General features: G+C 42.7%; 1 protein-coding gene across 1 annotated transcript in view; it reads left to right on the top strand.

Moving 5' to 3' along the window:
- The window catches only part of aatf (apoptosis antagonizing transcription factor), a 114,836-nt gene that overhangs the window by 12,785 nt on the left and 80,054 nt on the right, over nucleotides 1-21,997 (top strand). Inside the window, exons 3-4 of the mRNA XM_055658144.1 lie at nucleotides 531-831; nucleotides 9,419-9,556. Of these exons, the coding sequence (XP_055514119.1) occupies nucleotides 531-831; nucleotides 9,419-9,556 (439 nt within the window). The remainder of the gene's footprint in view (nucleotides 1-530; nucleotides 832-9,418; nucleotides 9,557-21,997) is intronic.

Raw genomic sequence — 21,997 nt, forward strand, 5'->3', positions numbered from 1 at the left:
TAAAATTTGGAATTGCAAAAAGAAAAATCAAAGTAGTGCAGCCAGTTGAATTCCTCCTGGAGTATTGGACAAGTCACAATATTTGTCAGTATATGCTTTAAACAAGTGGTGTCAATGGCTATGAATTTTTTCACGCAAGCCTTGAATGTGTGGAAAATTAGCATTTGCCGTGTACCAATTCACGCTGGCAGCAGGGTTCCCAACAAATTGAGTCGTCTGATTAATCTTATGGTTTCAGTGTGCATGGCTGATGAAGAATTAAATTGTATGACGGCTGCCAGCTTAAGGTTTTGTAGAGCAGTGGTCTCGCCTCTGCTCCAGGTTTAGCGAATCCTTGAAGCTGAAGACAATTCCCATTAGGTTACGTGGCATAAACTCTTAAATGGAAAGTTAGATTTATTTTATATACCCTTTCAATATGCATATTAAAGATGTTTCCGACACATAAAACATTTGTTAAGTAAGCGGGGGGGGGTGCATGAAATCTTATGGCGGTTTTAAACGTTTAACATTTTGTGTTCATTCTTATGTCTGATGAAGACATGACAGAGAATGAGGAAGGCATCGAGAACGAAGATGGCGAGGAAGTGAATGACAAACAACCTGTGTGTGAAGAAATGAATGGAAGCAGTTTTAACTTTGAAGTGATCAAAGACTATGAGAAATTTGCTAAAGGCATGGATGACTTGGGAGACAGTGACAGCGATGATGATGATGATGAGGAGGATGAACATGAAGATGTGGAGAAGGACAATGCCTCGATGGTGACTTTCTCCAAGGTTAAAGTCGCCGAAGAAGTGGAGAAGGGAAAGTCAGTCAGAAACCAAATAGGTACGTTGATAAGTTTCTTTATCTTGTCGATGATATAGTCATTGTTGTCTTATGTTTACATTAGGAAAATATGTTTGTCCATTCAAAACAAAAGCCCTTTCTCCTCTGCCTTCTGTTCTTATCCATTGTTCCCATCTTGTATCTTTCATCTGAAATTAGAGTGCTTAGCTTATTTGAGATTTTTAATATTATAGACAATAGGTGCAGGAGTGGGCCATTTGGCCCTTCGAGCCATTCAATGTGATCATGGCTGATCATCCACAATCAGTACCCCGTTCCTGCCTTCTCCCCATATCCCCTGACTTTGCTATTTTTAAGAGCCCTATCTAGCTCTCTCTTGAAAGCATCCAGAGAACCTGCCTCCACCGCCCTGGGGCAGAGAATTCCACAGACTCACCACTCTATGTGAGAAAAAGTGTTTCCTCGTCTCCGTTCTAAATGGCTTACTCTTTATTCTTAAACTGTGGCCCCTGATTCTGGACTCCCCCAACATCGGGAACATGTTTCCTGCCACTAGTGTGTCCAAGCCCTTAAATAACTTTTTAATAACCTTTATACGTGAACGGGATGATGCATTTTTGTACGCTGCCACTTTATAGAAATATTCTATTGATTTCGAAATGAACTTGAAGAAGGGTTTGGACACAAAACGTCGGCTGTCCATTCCCTCCACAGATACCCGCTGAGTTCCTTCAGTGCTTTGTGTTTTGCTCAAGATTCCAGCATCTACAGCTCCTTGTGTCTCCATTGAGATTTCTTCTGTTTGTGACGTTAGTGCATGCAAGTGAATTCATAAGTTCTCGGATCAGAATTAGGCCATTCAGCCCATCAGGTCTATTCCGCCATACAATCATGGCTATCTTTCCCTCTCAACCTCATTGTCCTGCCTTCTCCCCTTAACCCCTGATACCCCTGGATATAAATGAATGATGCCTTATTAATTATTTGTAAATGTTTTTAAATGTAATATTTTAATCAAGCCCTATCTCTCTCAATCCAATCTTCCTTCCTTTCTCTTGACATTAAAGCATGATTCTATAATTATTATTATATCTTCCGAGTTACATTTCCTGGTTTAGACTCTCGCCATTATGAGCTGTTCATTCTGATTGCTGTACACTTCATCCACGTCTAGTGCCATTATTGGAGGCTGCCATACTGAAACTTTAATTATCAATTTCTAATATAAATACTAACAGAAAGTGTAGATGTAATGGCTGCAAACACTGCATCATTATGTGAATTGCTTGATGTAACACTCCTATTATATATAAATTTACTCAATTTGCAACAAGTATCACAGATTTGCAGTTCTGTATAGAAAAGCTTTATGTGTTTGTATACATCCATCAGAAACCAGAGGCCATAATATGTTGTGAAGTCTGAAATTGACACGTAGGTATAAGTGCTCTCTCAGCTGGCTACAGTTACATTGAACATAGAGCAGTATAACACAAGAACAGGCTTTTCACCTACATCTGTGCTGAACATGGTCCCAAGACCTTCTCTTGTCCGACATAATCCATTTCCCTCCATTCTCTGCATATCCATGTGTTCGTAAGTCATTGGAGCAGAATTAGGCCATTCGGCCCATCTGTCATTCAATAATGGATGATCTATCTTTCCCTCTTAACCCCATTCTCTTGCCTTCTCCCCATAACTCTTCACACCCTTACTAATCCAGTTCAGTTTTATTTGTCATATGTAGGTTAACACAGGGTCGAGGGTACAATGGAATGTGTTTGACAAGACAACGGGTCACCTCAGCAATGACATTACAAGGATAACATTAAGGTTAAAAAAAATAAGATAAAAGTGACATTGGTAGGTAAAAGACAATAATAAATAAAATAATCAACATATATGATGTGTTTATGAGTTCAGAATAGTGATGGCATGATGATTAAAACTGTTCTTAAGTCTGGTTGACAAGAATTGACAAGAATATGTCAATCTCTGCCGTAAAAATATCCGATGACTTGGCCTCCACAGATGCCCGTGGCATTGAATTTCACAGATTTGCCACCAAATTACTAAAGAAAGGGCTTGTTCCTGATAGCAGAGTCAGGGGATCAGGGGAGAAGGGCGGAAGAAGGGTCTGATCTGGGGATGATCAGCCATTCACATTGAATGGCGGTGCTGCCTGACCCGAAGACCGAATGGCCTACTCCTGCACCTATGTCTATTCTCCTCATCTCCTTTCAAAAGAAACTGTAGTTTTTAATCTGAGGCTGTGCCCTCTTGTCCTAGCCTCTCACCCTAGTGGAAAAAACCTCTCCACATCCACTCTATCCAGGCCTTTTACTATTCGGTAAATAGTGTAAAGTAAAATATGCCTATCCAAAATTCTCTTAAAAACGTTCTGATCACCTATCCTGTCTATCTTTCATAATTTTATATATTTCTATCAGGTCTCCCTACATCATTCAACATTCCAGAGAAAACAATCTATGTTGTGTCCAATCTCTCCCTGTACCCCCTAATTTAGGTATCGTTCTGGTCAAACACCTCTGCATTGTTTGCCAAGTCTCCACATCCTTCCTGTAAAGTGGCGATTAGAACTGCACGTAATACTCCAAATGCAGCCCAACCAAACCCCTCTAGAGCTGCCTTCCTGATTCTTGTACTCAATGCCCTGACCTCTGAAAGCAAGCATTATCATATACCTTCTACACCATATTTTCCTATTTTGGACACTAAAATTCAGATTGTTAATTCATCATCACAAACATTCTTTCCCTTCACTGTCTATGAATATCCATATTTATAGCGGTGGCGCTGCGTGAGAGTTGCTGCCTTACAGAGAATGCAGCACTGGAGACCCGGTTCGATCCTGACTACGGGTACTGTCTGTACGGAGTTTGTACGTTCTCCCTGTGACCTGCGTGGGTTTTCTACGCAAAATTTGGTTTCCTCCCACACTCCAAAGACGTACAGGCTTATAGGTTAATTGGCTTGGTAAATGTAAAAAAGAATTGTCCCTGGTGGGTATAGGATAGTGTTAATGTGCGGGGATCGCTGGTCGGCGTGGGCTGAAAGGGCTTGTTTCCGCGCTGTATCTCTAAATGTAACTAAAAAAAAATATTGTGGATATTCGTCAAGAATAATGATGATTAGTTAATTCCTAGAAACATAAATGCCAGTGGAGCAGTGGGAGAGTTGCTGCCTTCCAGCACCAGAGACCCAGGTTTGATCCTGACTATGGGTGCTGTCTGTACGGAGTTTGCATGTTCTCCCTGTCACCGCGTGGGTTTCCTCCCGCATGCCAAAGACATGCAGTTTTGTAGGTTAATTAGCTTCTGTAAATTGTCCTTAGTGTGTAGGATAGAACTAGTGTGAATGGGTGATGGCTGGTCGGCATGGACTCAAGCCTGTTTCCATGGTATATCTCCAAATCTAAATCTGAAAACTAAAACTAAGTCAGACATTTATCCACAGAAGCTTGGCCTTCATGATTATGGATTAGGTTCAGTGACGTCTTTATTTTTGCACAAAATAATAAGCAAACTTTCCTGATGGGAACACAAACAAATCAACCGTCAGTTCTGAAGAAGGGTCTCGTCTCCAAAACGTCACCTATTCCTTTTCTCCAGAGATGCTGCCTGACCCGCTGAGTTACTCCAGCTTTGTGTCTGTGTGCCATTCTAGTATTCTCTTTTCAATTCAAACTGTAGTCTGCTTAGCATTTGAGACACTGCAGTTAGCTTGACTGTCCTTGGGCTGAAGAAGAGATAAAATCTGACAATGGTCACTATCCAGCAATCTCTGCTTTACAATATATATACGCACTGACATTGCTGAGCTTTGATGCCCTTGGCCAACAAAGGAAACGTGTTATTTGCAGCCAGATGTGGAAGGCCATTTGGGCATGATGCAAGTGAACGATAAGTTTCGGTTTAGTTTGTTGTCACGTGTACCGAGGTACAAGTGAAAAGCTTTTGCTGCGTGCTAACCAGTCAGCAGAAAGACAATACATTACAATCGAGCCATTCACAGTGTACAGATACATGATAAAGGAATAACATTTAGTGCAAGGTAAAGCCAGTAACGTTTAATCAAAGATGATCTGAGGGTCACCGGTGAGGTAGACTGTAGTTCCGGACGGCTCTCTGGTTGTGGAAGGATGATTCAATTGCCTGATAACAGCTGGGAAGGAACTGTCCCTAAATCTCGGGGTGTGCGTTTTCACACTTCTGCACATTTTGCCTGATGGGAGAGGGGAGAAGATGGAGTGACCGGGTGAGACTACTCTTTGATGAAGCTGCTGGCCTTGCCGAGGCAGCGTGAGGAGTAGATGGAGTCAATGGAAGGGAGATTGGTTTGTGTGATGGGCAGGGCTGCGTCCACAATTCGCTGCAATTTCTTGCGGTCTTGGACGATGCTGACCCCAAACCGTGCTGTGATGCATCCCGATAAAATGCATAGGGTTTGTGTGGAACCATGCCCGTGGCAAATGCATTGGTAGGAATTAGAGCAAAATATGAGTGGAATTGAGAGAACAAAATAAATGTAACATGATATAGACAGAGGGGAGAAATGGGTACGTCCAGGTGGGGCACAGGTGAGGGAGGGGAGGGGGGGGGCAGGAAGGGGTAGAAGGGAGGGGGTTGGTAATTACCTAAAATTGGAGAATTCAACATTAATACCGTTGGGCTGTAAGTTACCCAAATGGAATATGTGCTGTTCCTCCAGTTTGCATCTCACTCTGGCAATGGAGGAGGCCCAGGTCAGTAATATTTTACAAGCTGTTGTTTTGTCAGAGCCTTCGATGATTTCAGTAAAACTTCAAACCTTTGGTTATCAAATGCCACATGCTATTTGCCTTCCGACCTACTTCCGACCTGCTGCTGGACAGGCCGTCTCTGGGATAAGCAAAGGTTCCATTTGTAAGAACTGTCCATTATTTGATTTTTTTTCAGAAGTAAGAAACATCCATTTTTTGCATTGTATCATTCATAAAAACATAGAAAATAGGTGCAGGAGTAGGCCATTCGGCCCTTCGAGCCAGCACCGCCATTCAATATGATCATGGCTGATCATCCAAAATCAGTACCCCGTTCTTGCTTTCTCCCCATATCCCTTGCTTCCGTTAGCCCTAAGAGCTAAATCTAACTCTCTCTTGAAAACATCCAGTGAATTGGCCTCCACGGCCTTCTGTGGCAGAGAATTCCACAGATTCACAACTCTCTGGGTGAAACTTACTGCTACTCCAATTTAAATTAATTGAATAATCACCTTATCACTACCCATAATTAAACTAATGAAATATATAGTGTATACCGTCATTTAATGAGTACTGGGAAAAATGTGTTATTATTAGCATTAAAAATGCTTTCAATTGTTTTCTGTATAAAAATCCAAAAATTCTGGAACGAAATATTTGAAATCTTCACAAAATTATTTAAAACAAAACTACTACCCAGAGTAGAATGGATCATTTTTGGAATATCGGAAGGTAACCCAGAATTAAATATGTTTCAAAAGAACTTACTTAATTATGGGCTAATAATCGGAAAAAAGCTTATACTTAAATTTTGGAAAAATGCTCCAATACCAACAACAAAAATGTGGATTTCAAACATGTTCGAAACACTACACTTGGAAGAGATGAGACTCCTCCTAGCAGGCAAAGCAGATCACTTCCAAAAGACGTGGTCTGCATTTATGGAACTATTACAAGCATAAGGTGCAATAATGTTAAAACATAAAGGCTACCAGGACCTGGTAATGGGGGGTATAAAATAAATTTTTAATAAAAACACGGTTGGTATATCCTTTTTTGCGGAGTTTTGTGTTACAATAGAGCGATTGATTTTCCTTTCTTCCTTTTTTTTTCATTTCTTTCTAGGGTCTTATTTATTTTCTTTACTTCCTTCTCTAATTCCTTCCCTAAGGGGTTCTCTTCTCCCAACATTTTCCTGCACCTTCACGATTCTTGCTTACTTTCCTTACTTCTTTTATTTCTATCTTTTTTAAAGCTCAAAAAATGAAGTGGTACAACATAATGTAATAAGATATATGCGATGTATTAATGTGATTTACTGTACTGCTAATAAAAATAAAATTTAAAAAAATGCTTTCAAAGCGCAGGGAGAATTTGCCTGAATCTGGATGTTGTGTAAATCAGGTCACTTGTAACCTGCGAAGCCCCTGAACTTTGCATCTTAATCTTTAGCGAATCACGTACAGGAAATGCTCGTTTCCTCCAGACACTAACTCTTTTCAACGCAAGATTCAATTTTAACTTTCAATCCACCCAGTTTGGAAGAAGAAAGAGATGATGGTATATTAAAATAACACACCTGAACGTACACAGGCAACTGAAACACAATTTGGTCTTTGCTGCTTTTTCCTGTGTTAAAAGAAAATCTAATTAAAATTCTTCTATTGCTGTTTCCTATGATTTAAATCTTACTTTGGCTGGTTCAGAATTCTGGATGATTAAAGCTCCAGATAGATTTCTAAGCTTTCCACATTGACTTTGAAATTAAGTTAGTCTTGCATTCTATTCATTACTTTCACATGTAATGTATCTTTCTACTGGTAAATGCAGATTTTTTTTCCCCCTCCCATTTTCACAAAATAGACTTTACTCTCTGTATAATGGTAACCTGATGAACGATTTCATTCCCTCCAACTTTTCCCTGTCTCTGCAATGATGTTTGTTGGAATTCAATAGTTGCTGACAGTACTATGATACCTTGCCCGTTAACATTCAAATGTAGACAGTGGCAGAAAATGCAACTACAAGCCTCATTTGTACTCTATTAGTTTTATTGTGTAGGAAGGAACCACAGATGCTGGTTTAAACTGAAGATAGACACAAAAAGCGAGAGTAACTCAGCGGGTCAGACAGCATCTCTGGGGAAAAAAGGAATAGGTGACGTTTCGGGTCGAGACCCTTCTTCAGACCCTAGTTTCCCTCTCACCCGACCCTCAGTCTGAAGAAGGATCTCTACCCCAAAACGTCACCTATTCCCTTTCTCCAGAGATGCTGTCTGACCCGCTGAGTTACTCCAGCTTTTTGTGTCGATCTTCTCTTTCAGTTTTATTTTAAATTAGAAATACAGCAGGGAAACAGGCCTACCGAGTCTGCACCGACCAGCGATCCCCGCACATTAACACTATCCTACACGCACGCACTCTTGCTCTCACACGTTTATGCCAAGCCAATTAACCTGCAAACCTGTTCATCTTTGGAGTGTGGGAGGAAACCGAAGATAACGGAGAAAACCCACTCGGCCACGGGGAGAACGTAAAATTCTGTACAGCCAGCACCCGTAGTCGGGATCGAACCCGTATCTCTGACGCTGAAAGCAGCGTAAGGCTGCTGTGCTGTCCTTTTCTTTTTAAAAAAATGTTTTTAAATATTTTATTTTATTAGAAGTAAGTACAAGTATGTGGCACCAAAGTGCCTAATATATATTTTCATAATACATTTTATGTACAGCTTCTTTTTTTTTTGTTATATCAAAGAAAGATTAGAATAAGAATAATAAATTAGATAGTAAAGGATAGAAAGGCGTGAGAGATATAGTGTGTGATGAAAAAGAAAAAAAAACAAATGAGTGAAGAAAGTTGAGAAAAAGAAAATAGAAAAAATAAAATAAAATAAAACATTAAAACAAAAATTAAAAAAAATTAAAAAAATAAAAAGTAAGGAGATCATTGTTTATAATCTTGACCAACCCTCGTCCAGTCCTGAAACAGTTATTTTTTTACAATTGTGTTGCACCATATGATTCCAAAAAGACGACAAATGGAGACCAACTCGTTATGAATTGGCCTGATTTATCCATTAGGAGGAATCTTGCTGTCCTTTTTTTGAGGGAAATCAATGTACTTGCTCCTTTTTAGCAGGAATCAATGGATACAAGTTGGGTGTAACTCTGCCAACAGCAGGTTGGGTGTCGAGTTCAACACTGGTGATTACATTGGGGATTAAACCATTCCCATCCTGGTTATATTTGTTTACGCCTTTCTTAAATTTGTCCTGATGATTTGTTCCCGTTGCCGATTTGCTCTTGTTTTACCCGCTGAGTGGGTAACAACAAAGTGGTGGAGTGACTCAACGGGTCAGGCGGCAACATCTGTGGGGAACATTGAGAGGTGATGTTTTGGCTCAGGAATCCTCTTCAGTGATTCAAGGGGAGGGAGTGGGTCGGAAGGGGGAAAGAAATCTGGCAGAGAAAAAAAACCTCATTGAAACTTACAGAATAATCGGATCAGGCAGCTTCTCTGGAGAACATGGGTAGGATAGGTGCCCGGAACCTTTTCCAGTTTGACTGTACCGGCACCAATTGGTGAAGAAACCCACAATAGTCCATTGTTGGCTGTGGAGGCGATAATAGCAAAGGAATATGAACAGTGAAACTAGAAGAACGTGTAGGTTTGGGGAGAGAGAGAGGGGGAGAGAATGCCGGGGTTACTTGAAATGAGAAAAATCAATATTCATACCGCTGGGTTATAAGCTGCCCAAGCGAAATATGAGGTGCTGTTTCTCCAATTTGCACTTGGCCTCACTTACTGACAGTGGAGGAGGCCCAGGACAGTAAGGTTAAAATAATTTGCCTTCTCTCTTTCAAAGCTCTGTGGGATCAACTACTCGAAGGAAGAATCCTCCTGCAGAAAGCTCTTGTGACGGCCAATACTCTTCCCCAGTCGGACTCCATGGCTTCTTTCAAAAAGAAAGGCGGACCAGAATTTGCAACTGCTTTGAAGGACAGTAAGTTGTGTTGAATTGTTTGTTTTACATTGTAATTGTGTATTTGACAATTCTAGGATGCATATAACGCCTCGGATGCTTCTGAAGAAGGGTCTCGACCCGAAACGTCACCCATTCCTTCTCTCCAGAGATGCTGCCTGTCCCGCTGAGTTACTCCAGCATTTTGTGCCTATCTTTGCTAATTCCACATAACTAATATTAGATGTGGGTAATTACTAAAGTGCAGTGGATAATTGTTGGACTCAATGGAAAAGCTAAACCCAGGTTGGAAAATTCTGTATTGCTGGACCTTATTTCTTCTTGTCTTCCCGTTCACTATTGATTCCAGGAACAAGTGAGTTAGCATACGATGGGTGTTTGGCAGCACTGGGCCTCTACTCGTTGGAGTTTAGAAGGTTGAGGGGGGACCTCATTGAAACTTACAGAATAATGTAAGGCATAGATAGAGTTGATGTGGAAAGGATGTTTCCACTGTGCGAGAGTCTAGGACCAGATGTCAAAGCCTTAGAATTAAAGTTAAATTAAATTCAAGAATTAGAGTCTGAAGAAGGGTTTCGGCCCGAAACGTTGCCTATTTCCTTCGCTCCATAGATGCTGCTGCACCCACTGAGTTTCTCCAGCTTTTTTGTGTACCTTAGAATTAAAATGAAGGCGCCCTTTTAGAAAGGAGGTGAGGAGGAACTTCTTTAGCCAGAGGGTAGTTAATCTGTGGAACTCATTGCCACAGAGGGCTGTGGTGGCTAAGTCAGCCGATATTTTTAAGGCAGAGATAGACAAATTCTTGATTCGAACGGGTGTCAAGGGTTCTGGGGAAAGGGCAGAAAAATGGGATTCGGAGGGTTCCCATGTATTAAACAGCCATGATTAAATGGCGGAGTAGACTCGATGGGCCGAATGGTCTAATTCTACTATAACTAGTGAACTTGTGATTCATGAGACATAGTGGCCTTGAATGTTGGAGCATAACATCCTTTAATCAAATGCCCATTCTTCAAACTATCAATTACGGTTACTTTATAATGTTACACAGGCTCTCCATGTGTTACCCAGGATTTTGAACAGAAGTCGCAAACTCTAAATCGGTTAGAATCCAGTATAAATCCACTTTGCATTAGTTTAGTCTTTACTTTAGAGGTGGAAACGGGCCCCTTCTGCCCACTGAGTCTGCGCCAACCAGCGACCACATTCGCACGATCCTATGCACTAGGGACAATTTACAATCTTTTACCGAAGCCAATTAATGCACAAACCTGTGTCTTTGGAGTGTGGGAGGAAACGGGAACACCCACGAGCTCACTGGGAGAACGTGCAAACTGCGTACAGACAGCACCCATAGTCACGATCAAACCCAGGTAGGTCTCTATGGCTGTAAGGCAGCAACTCTACTGCAGCGGCAGTGTGCCGCACAATTTAGGTGCATCAAACACAAGGTGAGGAAAGGTATTTATTTCGCACTCTTGGGAAATGATCCAGAGATTGCAAATATATATTTTAAAAAATCCAATTTTAATTGGTTACAATTAAACAGTGGCATTAATTAATTTAGGTAATAGGCAACAATTAATTTTGCAAACAATCTTTAAATAAAAACTTTATTAAAATCAACTCTGTAGAGTAGCCAATAATATTGTTATTGGGACTAACTCTACTGAACGTTTTTCCTTCCATTATTTATTATGTAAAAGAATATGTGTGTTATGATTATGTTTATAATTTGTTTGGTTTTTTGTCTTTTGCACAAAAGTCCGCGAGCATTGACACTTTCATTTCACTGCACATCTCGTATGTGTATGTGACAAATAAACTTGACTTGACTTGACTTGTTCTCTAAAAGATTCATCTTACATAAGTCACATTACTGTGTGGTGGTGGTACAATAAACACAATGTTCTTTTACTTCAGACATGCTATTTTCTTTTGATTTAGCATCTCAGCCACTGTCAAATAAAGCAAAGTTGTGCTTTTAATTTTGAGCACTGCCATATACGGGACTGGATAAATGCAAAAGTAGGAGTTTAGTAATTGGGAATTTTGATTGATGCATGCATGGTGTTGAATGAAGGCGATTGGATGGGTCAAAATGCGTAATAATTATTTCACCTTGTTTGCAAAATGCATGTTGTTAACTTATTTAATGAGTTACATTACAAGCTGTGGAAAGTGCCATGTTTCATTACCAGCCGGGAATGCAATATCATTACAGAGGTATTGCAGAATAAACAGTTGGTGCTGTGACTCGTCAAATTAGTCAACTGTGTCCAATAATAAAAACAGCATGCATTGCAACTGAAACTATATTGTGAGGTAAACTATTGTTGTATAATTGTCAGCTTAGTGACTAAATTGCCAAATGGTGATATGAAAAACCATTTCTGTAACAATATCATTTGATGTGTTATGAACAGACCTATTTTACACCTGGGGCCTCCTTGAATGCTTTTCTATACATCACCGTGAGTCATTTGTCAAATTGTGTGTTCATGACTTGGACTGGTTTCTTACTTCTGTGTAATACAAGTTTATTCAGAACGGACCTGATAAATCCAAAGATATTTCAACCACATGATCAAGGTTAAATAAGTGCATTGAACAGTGTCACCTCAGAGGAGTTTGACAGATGTATCTGCTCTAGAGAGACATTCAGTTACCTCTCAAAAAACGTCCTTGGAAGTCATCCAGAGTACGGGTGTTAACAAAATTATAGATTCACATATATAAATCAAGAGTGGTTAACACTTTAAAGAAATCATTCTGTGCCCTCATTCACACTACATGTAATATCCTGTGATTTTGACTATAATGACTCCAATGACTCCAAGTGGGCCTGTCCCACTTAGGCGATCTTTTAGGCGACAGCCAGCGACTAAGGCAATGGAATTCACCGATCAGCACCTGGCAACAACCTATGTTAACTTGCCGATAACCTACAACAGCACAAGCAACAACCTCCGGCAGCCCAAATTATCGCCACTGTCGCTGAAAAATTTTCAACATGTTGAAAATATTTTGGTAGTCGCCGAATTATCTGCTGTAATTTCTACATGTTGAAACCAAAATGTGTAAAAATGGCCTTTATTAAAATCTGACAATGTGCACTTTAACCCCATGTGATTTTTTTTTTTCTATTACGAATCTCAAATTGTGGAGTACAGAGACAAATAAATAAATGATGGGTCTTTGTCCCAAACGTTATAGAGAGCACTGTAGTTGGTTTTAGTTTTGGAGATAATAGTTTTGACTTGCTGACCAGAGTTCCCCGTGCACTCGTTCTATCCTACGCACTGGGGACAATTTTACAGAAGCTCAATCAACCAACAAGCTTTGCACATCTTGGGGATGTGGGAGAAAACCGGAGCACCTGGAGAAAACCCTCGTGATCAAGGGAAGACCATGCAAGCAAAGGTTCTTTGTGCCTTTTACATTGAGATGTGCATCAAAGGAACTTTGCTCCTGTGGTTGGATGGACTGAATCGTGGCTACCCCGGCACCTATCCCTGCTTGGAAGTGGACCACCAAGTCCCTGCAAGGCCACACTTAGGCAACCCAATTCTGGAGTCTTTTAGCGATGGTGAAGTCATAAATGATAGGAGCAGAATTAAGCCATTCGGCCCCATCAAATCTACTCTGCCATTCAATCGTGGCTAATCTATCTCTCCCTCCTAACCCCATTCTCCTGCCTCCTCCCCATAACCCCTTACACCCGTACTAATCAAGAATTTATCTATCTCTGCCTTAAAAATATTCATTGTCTTGGCCTCCACAGCCTTTGTTGGCAAAGAATTCCACAGATTCACCAGCCTCTGACTAAATAAATTCCGCATCATCTACTTCCTAAAGGAACTTTTAATTCTGAGGCTTGGCCTCAAGTCCTAGACTCTCCCACTAATGGAAACATTCTCTCCACATCCACTCTGTCCAAGCCTTTCACTATTCGGTACATTTCAATGAGGTCCCCCATCATTCTACTAAACTCCAGTGAGTACAGGCCCAGTGCCGTCAAACGCTCATCATAGTTAACCCACTAATTCCTATGATCATTCTTGTAAACCTCCTATGGACCTTCTCCAGAGCCAGCGCCTCCTTCCTCAGATATGGTGCTCAAAATAGCTCACAATACTCCGAATGCAGCCACCAGGTGGCGCCAGCAATGGCTGCCTCGCCAACAGTCTGTTTGCCCCATACTCCTTTGTTGGCTGTCTGTATGTTTTTAGTGTTCTTTGGCTTATTTTATGTGGGGTGGGGGGGGGGGGGAGGGGGATTGGGGGAAACTTTTTCTAATCTCTTACCTCGACGGACATGGAATTAATTTTTTTTGTATCGTATCTCTGTCTGCTCTGCGGCCTAACATCGAGGAGTTGGCGGCCTTTGCTGGAGACCGACTTTACCAGGGATCAACCTCTGACCTCCACCGCGGGAGCCTGCGGACATTAACATCGTGGAGCTCGCGCTCTCTGGTCCCAGGCTGACTTCGGGAACTCCAAGCCGCTGGGGCTTCGACCGCCCCGACGCGGGAGTTTCGATCGCCCCCACGCGAGGGCTTCGACTGCCGGCTGCGGGAGCTTAGATCGCCCCGACTGCGGGTGGTTCGGCTTCCCCGACCGCGGGAGAATAAAGAGGAAGATGATTGAACTATATTGCCTTCCATCACAGTGAGGAATGTGGGGAATCCGCACATTCCTCACATTTTATGTAGTTGTGTGTCTTGTTGCTTTTTTAGTAAGGCTGTATGGTAATTTGAATGTCACTATCTTAATTGGTACATGTGACAATAAACTGACCTTGAAACCTTGACCAGCGCCTCATGGTGCCTCAGCGTCACATCAACAATCAACAACAACAATCAGTTTGATTCGTCACATTGCACATAAAGTGCAAGTGAAATGAACTTGTCAGCAGCGGTACAATGGGAAAGAACACACAATACACGATAAAGATTTAACACAAACATCCACCACAGCATTCATCTCTGTGGTGGAAGGCACAAAAATTGGCCAGTCCTCCTCCATTTTCCCCCGTGGTCGGGACCTCGGCCAATTTTTGTCTCTGTTTTTGTATTCATCCGTTGAAATAAATGTTAGCATTATGTTAGCATTACGTTCTTTTCTACCGATTCGGCCTGCAGATTAACTTTTGGGCGTTCTGGTACAGGTTCCCATAGTCCCTTTGCACTTCCGAGTTTTGGATTCTCTCCTCGTTTAGAAAATCTACCTGCGCCTTTATTTCTACTGCCAAACTATGGTGCGGATCATTGTCTTTTGTTAGATGGAGATTTAAAGTTTTTTTGATTGTCGGAGGCATTTGAAAATAATTGAAGCCAATATTTTTGAAAGATTAATGCCATGCATCAGTAGAGTCCCCAGTTAAGTACATAATGCATAGAAACAGCCCACTGAGTCCATGTGCAAGATTTACCAGGATTTGGCACCTTTTTCAAAGTCACTTGGAGAGCATGCAAACTTCACACAGACAGCACTCGAGATCAGGTCCAAACCTGGGTCCCCGGCACTGTGGTGCAATCGCTCTACCAACTGCACCACTGAACCACACAGGCTGAAACTTTTTTTCAATTCAAAAGCCAGGAAGTGGCCATATCAAGTTTCTGGTTAAGTGGCTTATGAATTGCGTTGCCTTGCCCTCTCAATGCATTTCTGTTACATTAAGATTTTTTTTTGCATTTGTAACTTGCTCTGTATTTTTAATTATTTGCTATGACTGTCAACCCAAGGTTAATATCATTTCATCCTCAGCGACTGTTTCTTCTAATTGGTGTCCTAGACAATTTAATGCCTTTTCTAACCCATTTCTCAAAGTGTTGCGATGGTCTAGAATGGGAGAATGAGTATATGCTGCTTTATAGTGATTGATATTATGACCATCCTTGATGTAATGTGTAAGCGGTGATTTAAAGTCAAATATCTTGGCTCAAGGTTTAAAGCCTCCTCTTTGCAGCCTATTATCATCTGGAATAAAATCACAGAAATGTACAGCACAGGAGACCATTCAGCCCATCGACTCTTCACAATTTTACAATTTCTATCTGGCCAATTAAGTGCTTTTACAAGTAAAATGAAATGTGGGCAGACACAAAAAGCTGGAGTAACTCGGTGGGTCAGGCAGCATCACCAGAGAAACGGAATGGGTGATTTTTCGGGTCCTTCTTCAGACTGAGAGTCTGGGGAAAACGGAAAGAGAGATACAGACGGTACTCAGGATAAAGGACTCGGTCCTGTTATACATCTCGTACCCTTTTCCCCGAGTCTCAGTCCGAAGAAGGGTCTCGTCCCAAACCATCACCTATTCCCTTTTTCCAGAGAAGTTGCCTGACCCGCTGAGTTACACCTGCCTTTTTGTGTCTGTCTTTGGTTTAAACCAGCATCTACATTTCCTCCCTACAGTGTTATGTGAGCTTCTATTTTCAATGGCTCCCTTCCAGTAACTTGCAGGCATCAACCATCTTTTGTTTGGTATAGAGATACGTGGAAGTGCGGAAACGGGCCCTTCGGCCCATCAAATCTGTGCTGACCAACGATCACCCGTACACTAGTTCTATCCTACATACTGTGGACAATTTTCAATTTTACCGAAGCCAATTAACCTACAAACTTGCACGCCTTTGGATTGTGGGAGGACACTGGAGCACCTGGAGAAAACCCACATGGTCACAGGGAGAAACTCCACACAGACAGCACCAAAGTCCGAATCTAACCCGGCTATCTGGCGCTGTGGGGCGGCGGCTCTGCCCCAGCGCCACTGTGCACCTCATTTTGGATAAAATGGTTTTCCTCAACTCTTATTCTTCAACTAGTTCCCTCGTATTTCACTCTTCTAAAGGGAAATAGGCTTGTTTTCCACCCTGTTAAACTAATCTCTTTTGCACATGATGTATATCCCTCCATTCTGCGCATATCCACGTGCCCATCTAAAAAACCCTTAAACACCACTATCGTATCTGCCGCCACCCCCAGCTCGTTCCAGTTATCTGCCCAGTACATCTCATTTAAACTGTGCCCCTTTCACCTTAAAGCTATGCCCTCTAGTCCTTGACATTTCTACACCGGGGGGAAAAGGTGCTGACTGCCTACCTTCCGTTTCAGCCTTGGAAAATTCTGCACACTTCAATTAGATACAGCACGGAAACAGGCCTTTCGGCCCACCTATTCCGCACCGACCACCTATCCACGTACACTAACACTGTCCTACACACACTAGGGCCCATTGATACTTATACCGAGCCAATTAATCCACGAACCTGTACCTCTTTGGAGTGTGGGAGGAAACCGAAGATCTCGGAAGAAAACCCACCCAGGTTACGGGGAGAACGCGCAAACTTGGTACAGACAGCGCCCATAGTCGGGATCGAACTCGGATATCTGACGCTGTAAAGCTTGTTAGTCTAAGCTTGTAGGCAATATTTTCCTGCCTTGGGTATATCCTTGTAAATCTCGTTTGCGTCTTTTTTTTATATAATGACTGATAAAATAAAACATTCTACGTGCCTCTTTTAAACTTTTCTGTGCATTTTATTGCATTTGCTATGGAGATGCAGTCTAATGTCTCAACTGACACACTTCACAGTGTGCTACCTGACGTTTCTTTGCGGATTCCCTTGCAGTTTATATAACAGAAACAGATTTTTTTTATCCATGCATATAATTAAATTTGGATGAAGTCAGTTGGCTGATTATGTGCAGAACAGAAAAAGGATTTACTTTGTGAAATGGGCTGAATTTGATAAACTATTGTGTCTGAATCTGGTGGTGTAGATCCAAGCGTAGTCCAGCCCATTATTCTGGATCATTCTTTAATCAAAATCAAAAGGACTAAGATTAACCTTAATGAAAAGAGGTCACATTTTGAGGGATATTTTTGCAGCATTCGGTATACGAGGTATCCCAGTCAGATTCTAAATCGCATTGTCACAGAAACTGGTGGAGTAAAGTTTTTTTGTTGCTCTGCGTCCCTCTTCCCCCCCAAAAAAGTTTTGCTCTTTTAGACCATCATGAGACTTTTAGACTTTAGAGATACAGCGTGGAAACCCACCGAGTCCGCGCCGACCATCGATCACCCCGTACACCACCACTATCCTACACTAGGAGCAATTTAAAATATTACCAATGCCAATTAACCTACAAACCTGGGGGACAAACTCAGCAGGTCAGGCCACATCTCCGATAATATGGGTAGGTGATGTTTCTGGTTGAAACTCTTCTTCAGACTGAAATCAACAGATGTTTTCGAGTGTCAAAATTTCAATAAACTTTGTCTAAACCCGAAACGTTGCCTATTTCCTTCGCTCCATAGATGCTGCTGCACCCGCTGAGTTTCTCCAGCATTTTTGTCTACCTTCGATTTTCCAGCATCTGCAGTTCCTTCTCAACAATTAGACAGGTACATGGATCGGATCGGATAGATTTAGAGGGATTTGGGGCCAATGCAGGCAAGTGGGGCTTGTGTGGGATGGGACAGTTTGGTCAGTGTTGGGCCGAAGAGCCTGTTTCCACACTGTACGACCTTATGACTATGATATGGATCACGTGCAGGCAGAGGAGATTAGTTTACCTTGGCATCAAGATGGTTAGAGTATGTTTGACCAGTGGAAAACATCAACTCTTTATCAAGTCTGTCAAGCCCCTGAAGATTGTTGTACATTTCAATAAGATCAGTGTCAGGAAACGCATTATTTCTAATTGTGTTTAGATGGGGATTTCTGTGAGTGACGATGGAACGCACAGTATTTGTCCTAGCCTGCACTTCAGCTGAATCAAAATTCAAAATTAATATACTTTGGTATACATAATACTATGCAAAAAGTAGACTGACAAGTGCTGGATTGACAGTGTTTTGTGTGCTGAGCAATGAAAATTTAAATAGTTCGGGGACATTGCATGCTTAGATCAGGGTTTCTGTACATTGGATGGTGAATGGATGTTGAGTTGGGCCATTGGAATCCTTTGATTGGATCAGAATTGTGCTTAGGTCAGCTACACATTTGTACAGCGTCAACTGTAATAGGTTAACGCTCCTTTAGCAAACTTGCCAAACATAATTATGATATTCGATGATGCTGCAGAACAGATTTTCAATCGGGTTGCTATAACTACTTTGCGCAGTTCTAAGAGGATTACTTGGGCAAAATATAAAAATTAAACTATTTCAGGGTTTCTCAGTGATTAAAAAGCAGTAAAATGGAGACGCAAGAGGCTGCGGATGGTGGGGCCTTGGGGGAAATACAAACTGCTGAATGGCCTCAGCAGATCAGGCAGCATCTGTGGAGGGAAGTGAACAGATGACGTTAGTGATCAGGACTCGCCATCAGCCAATCCCCACCCCTCCGCCCGCCCGCGCAACATTACCAGAACTCAGCTCGTGCGCGAAATCTGTTTGGTCAAGATGCTGTAACTTCATATGTTATAGGAGCAGAATTAGGCCATTTGCCCCATTAGGACTACTCCGCCATTCAATCGAGGCAGGTCATTGTGTGACAAGCCTTGTTTCCCTGCATCCATGTGGTTCAACGGTGGCACAACAGATCAACGGTGGATGCGATCTCGCTGGCCCTCCCCTCCGCTCTGGACCACTTGGGCAACAAAAACTCATATGTCAGGCTGTTATTCATTGATTACAGCTCGGCATTTAATCCAATCATCCCCTCCAAGCTGGTTACCAAACTCGCAGAACTGGGTCTCTGCGCATCCCTCTGTAATTGGATCCTCGACTTCCTCATTCACAGACCACAGTCTGTTCGTATTGATGGAAATGTGTCAGCCTCGATAACAATCAGCACGGGAGCACTTCAAGGCTGCCTGCTCAGCCCCCTGCTGTACTGACTCTATACTCATGACTGCGTAGCCGGTCATAGTGCAAACTCCATCATCAAGTTCGCTGATGACACCACTGTTGTGGGACGTATCACTGATGGGGATGAGTCAGAGTACAGAAGAGAGATCGAGCAACTGTCCATATGGTGCCAGCGCAATAACCTGGCCCTCAACACCAGCAAAACCAAGGAACTGATTGTGGACTTTGGAAGGAGTAGGATGGGGACCCACAGTCCCATTTATATTAACGGATCGATGGTTGAAAGGGTCAAGAGCCTCAAATTCCTGGGCGTGCACATCTCTGAAGATCTTTCCTGGTCCAAGGACACTGATGCAATTATTAAGAAAGCACGTCAGCGTCTCTACTTCCTGAGAAGATTACGGAGAGTCGGTTTGTCAAGGAGGTCTCTCTCTAACTTCTACAGGTGCACAGTAGAGAGCATGCTGAGCGGTTGCATCGTGGCTTGGTTCGGCAACTTGAGCGCCCTGGAGAGGAAAAGACTCCAAAAAGTAGTAAACACTGCCCAGTCCATCATCGGCTCTGACCTTCCTTCCATCGAGGGGATTTATCGCAGTCGCTGCCTCAAAAAGGCTGGCAGTATCATCAAAGACCCACACCATCCTGGCCACACACTCATCTCCCTGCTACCTTCAGGTAGAAGGTACAGGAGCCTGAAGGCTGCAATGACCAGGTTCAGGAATAGCTACTTCCCCACAGCCATCAGGCTGTTAAATCTGGCTCGGACAAAACTCTGAACAATCATAGCCCATAATCTGTTTATTTGCACTAGATCAGTTTATTCATGTGTGTATATATTTATATAATGGTATATGGACACACTGATCTGTTCTGTAGTCATGCCTACTATGTTCTGTTGTTCTGAAGCAAAGCAAGAATTTCAATGTCCTATCAGGGCCACATGACAACAAACTCTCTTGAATCTTGAATCTTCATAAGGTCAATTGCAAGATGCGAATGTGGCAGACATCAAAGACTTGCGATGTGCGGGAAGATATCATCGAGAAAATCAGATATCTACAACTTACCTTAGTGGTGTTTGTAGAGGTATTGGATTATGCATCATGTGTACCGAGGTACAGTGAAAAGCTTTTGTTTGCTTGTTATTTCACACAGAGAGTTGTGAGTCTGTGGAATTATCTGCCTCAGAGGGCGGTTGAGGCCGGTTCTCTGGATACTTTCAAGAGAGAGTTAGATAGAGCTCTTAAAGATAGCAGAGTCAGGGGATATGGGGAGAAGGCAGGAAAGGGGTACTGATTGGGGATGATCAGCCGAGTCGGGCCACCGCTGCCTCAGCTCCGAGTCCCGCTGCCTCAGCTCCGCTGCCTCAGCTCCGAGTCCCGCTGCCTCAGCTGCCCTCAGCTCCGAGTCCCGCTGCCTCAGCGAGTCGGGCCACCACTGCCTCAGCTCCGAGTCCCGCTGCCTCAGCTCCGAGTCCCGCTGCCTCAGCGAGTCGGGCCACCGCTGCCTCAGCTCCGAGTCCCGCCGCATCAGCGAGTCGGGTCGCCGCCGCCACAACCCCGAAGTCGGCCAGCCTCGCGTTGTAAGTCCTGGTCCTGGCTGGCTCTGCTTCCGGAGCCTCGAGGTCGGTCGCAGTTGGAGACCGCCAGCTCCGCCATTAGGCCTCAGCGCAGACCGAGGCAGAGAAGGGGGATACGACAAGAAGAGTTGCATTCCCCCGAAGGGAGAGACAAAAAAACATGTTTCACCCCTCCCCACCCATAACACAACCCAACAAACTAAAATTTAACCAAAGCAAGACAAAAAAACAACAAAAACACCTCAGTCTGAAGAAGGGTTTTGGCCCGAAACGTTGCCTATTTCCTTCGCTCCATAGATGCTGCTGCACCCGCTGAGTTTCTCCAGCACTTTTGTCTACCTTTGATTTTCCAGCATCTGCTGTTCCTCCTTAAACACTACCACCCACCTCATTGGACACCCTCAAGACTATCTTAATTCGGACTTTACTGGACTTTATCTTGCACTGAACGTTATTCCCTTTATCCTGCATCTATACACTGTGGATGGCTCAATTGTAATCATGTATAGTCTTTCCGCTGACTGGATGGCACACAACAACAAAGCGTTTCATTGTACCTCGGTTCAAGTGACATTAAGCTACAGTTTGAATTACAGTGAAAAACTAAAGTTGCATGCCAACCAGTCAGCGGAAAGACAATACATAATTACAATTGAGCCATCCATAATGTACAGATACATGATAAGGGGAATAATGCTTAACAATGTAAAGTCTGATCGAAGAAAGTGCAAGGGTCTCCAATGAGTTAGATAGTAGCTCAGGACTGCTCTCTACTTGTTGGTAGTGTGGTTTACTAAAGTAGAGGAAGAGAAAAATACCAAAGTGCGGAGTATATTTTGCAGTCTTGTAGTGTAACAGTTCCAGAGAAAAGGGAGACAAAAGTGTTGGAGAAACTCAGCGGGTGCAGCAGCATCTATGGAGTGAAGGAAATAGGCAACGTTTCGGGCTGAAACCCTTCTTCTTCTTCTACCCTCCATCTCGTACCTCATGGAAAAAGATTCCCTCAGACAAAAGGTGTCCACAATAAAGCAGAGGAGAATTGGGATGTACGCTGGCTTACGGAA

Source organism: Leucoraja erinacea, chromosome 28, assembly GCF_028641065.1.
Source record: "Leucoraja erinacea ecotype New England chromosome 28, Leri_hhj_1, whole genome shotgun sequence".
NCBI lineage: Eukaryota > Metazoa > Chordata > Chondrichthyes > Rajiformes > Rajidae > Leucoraja > Leucoraja erinaceus.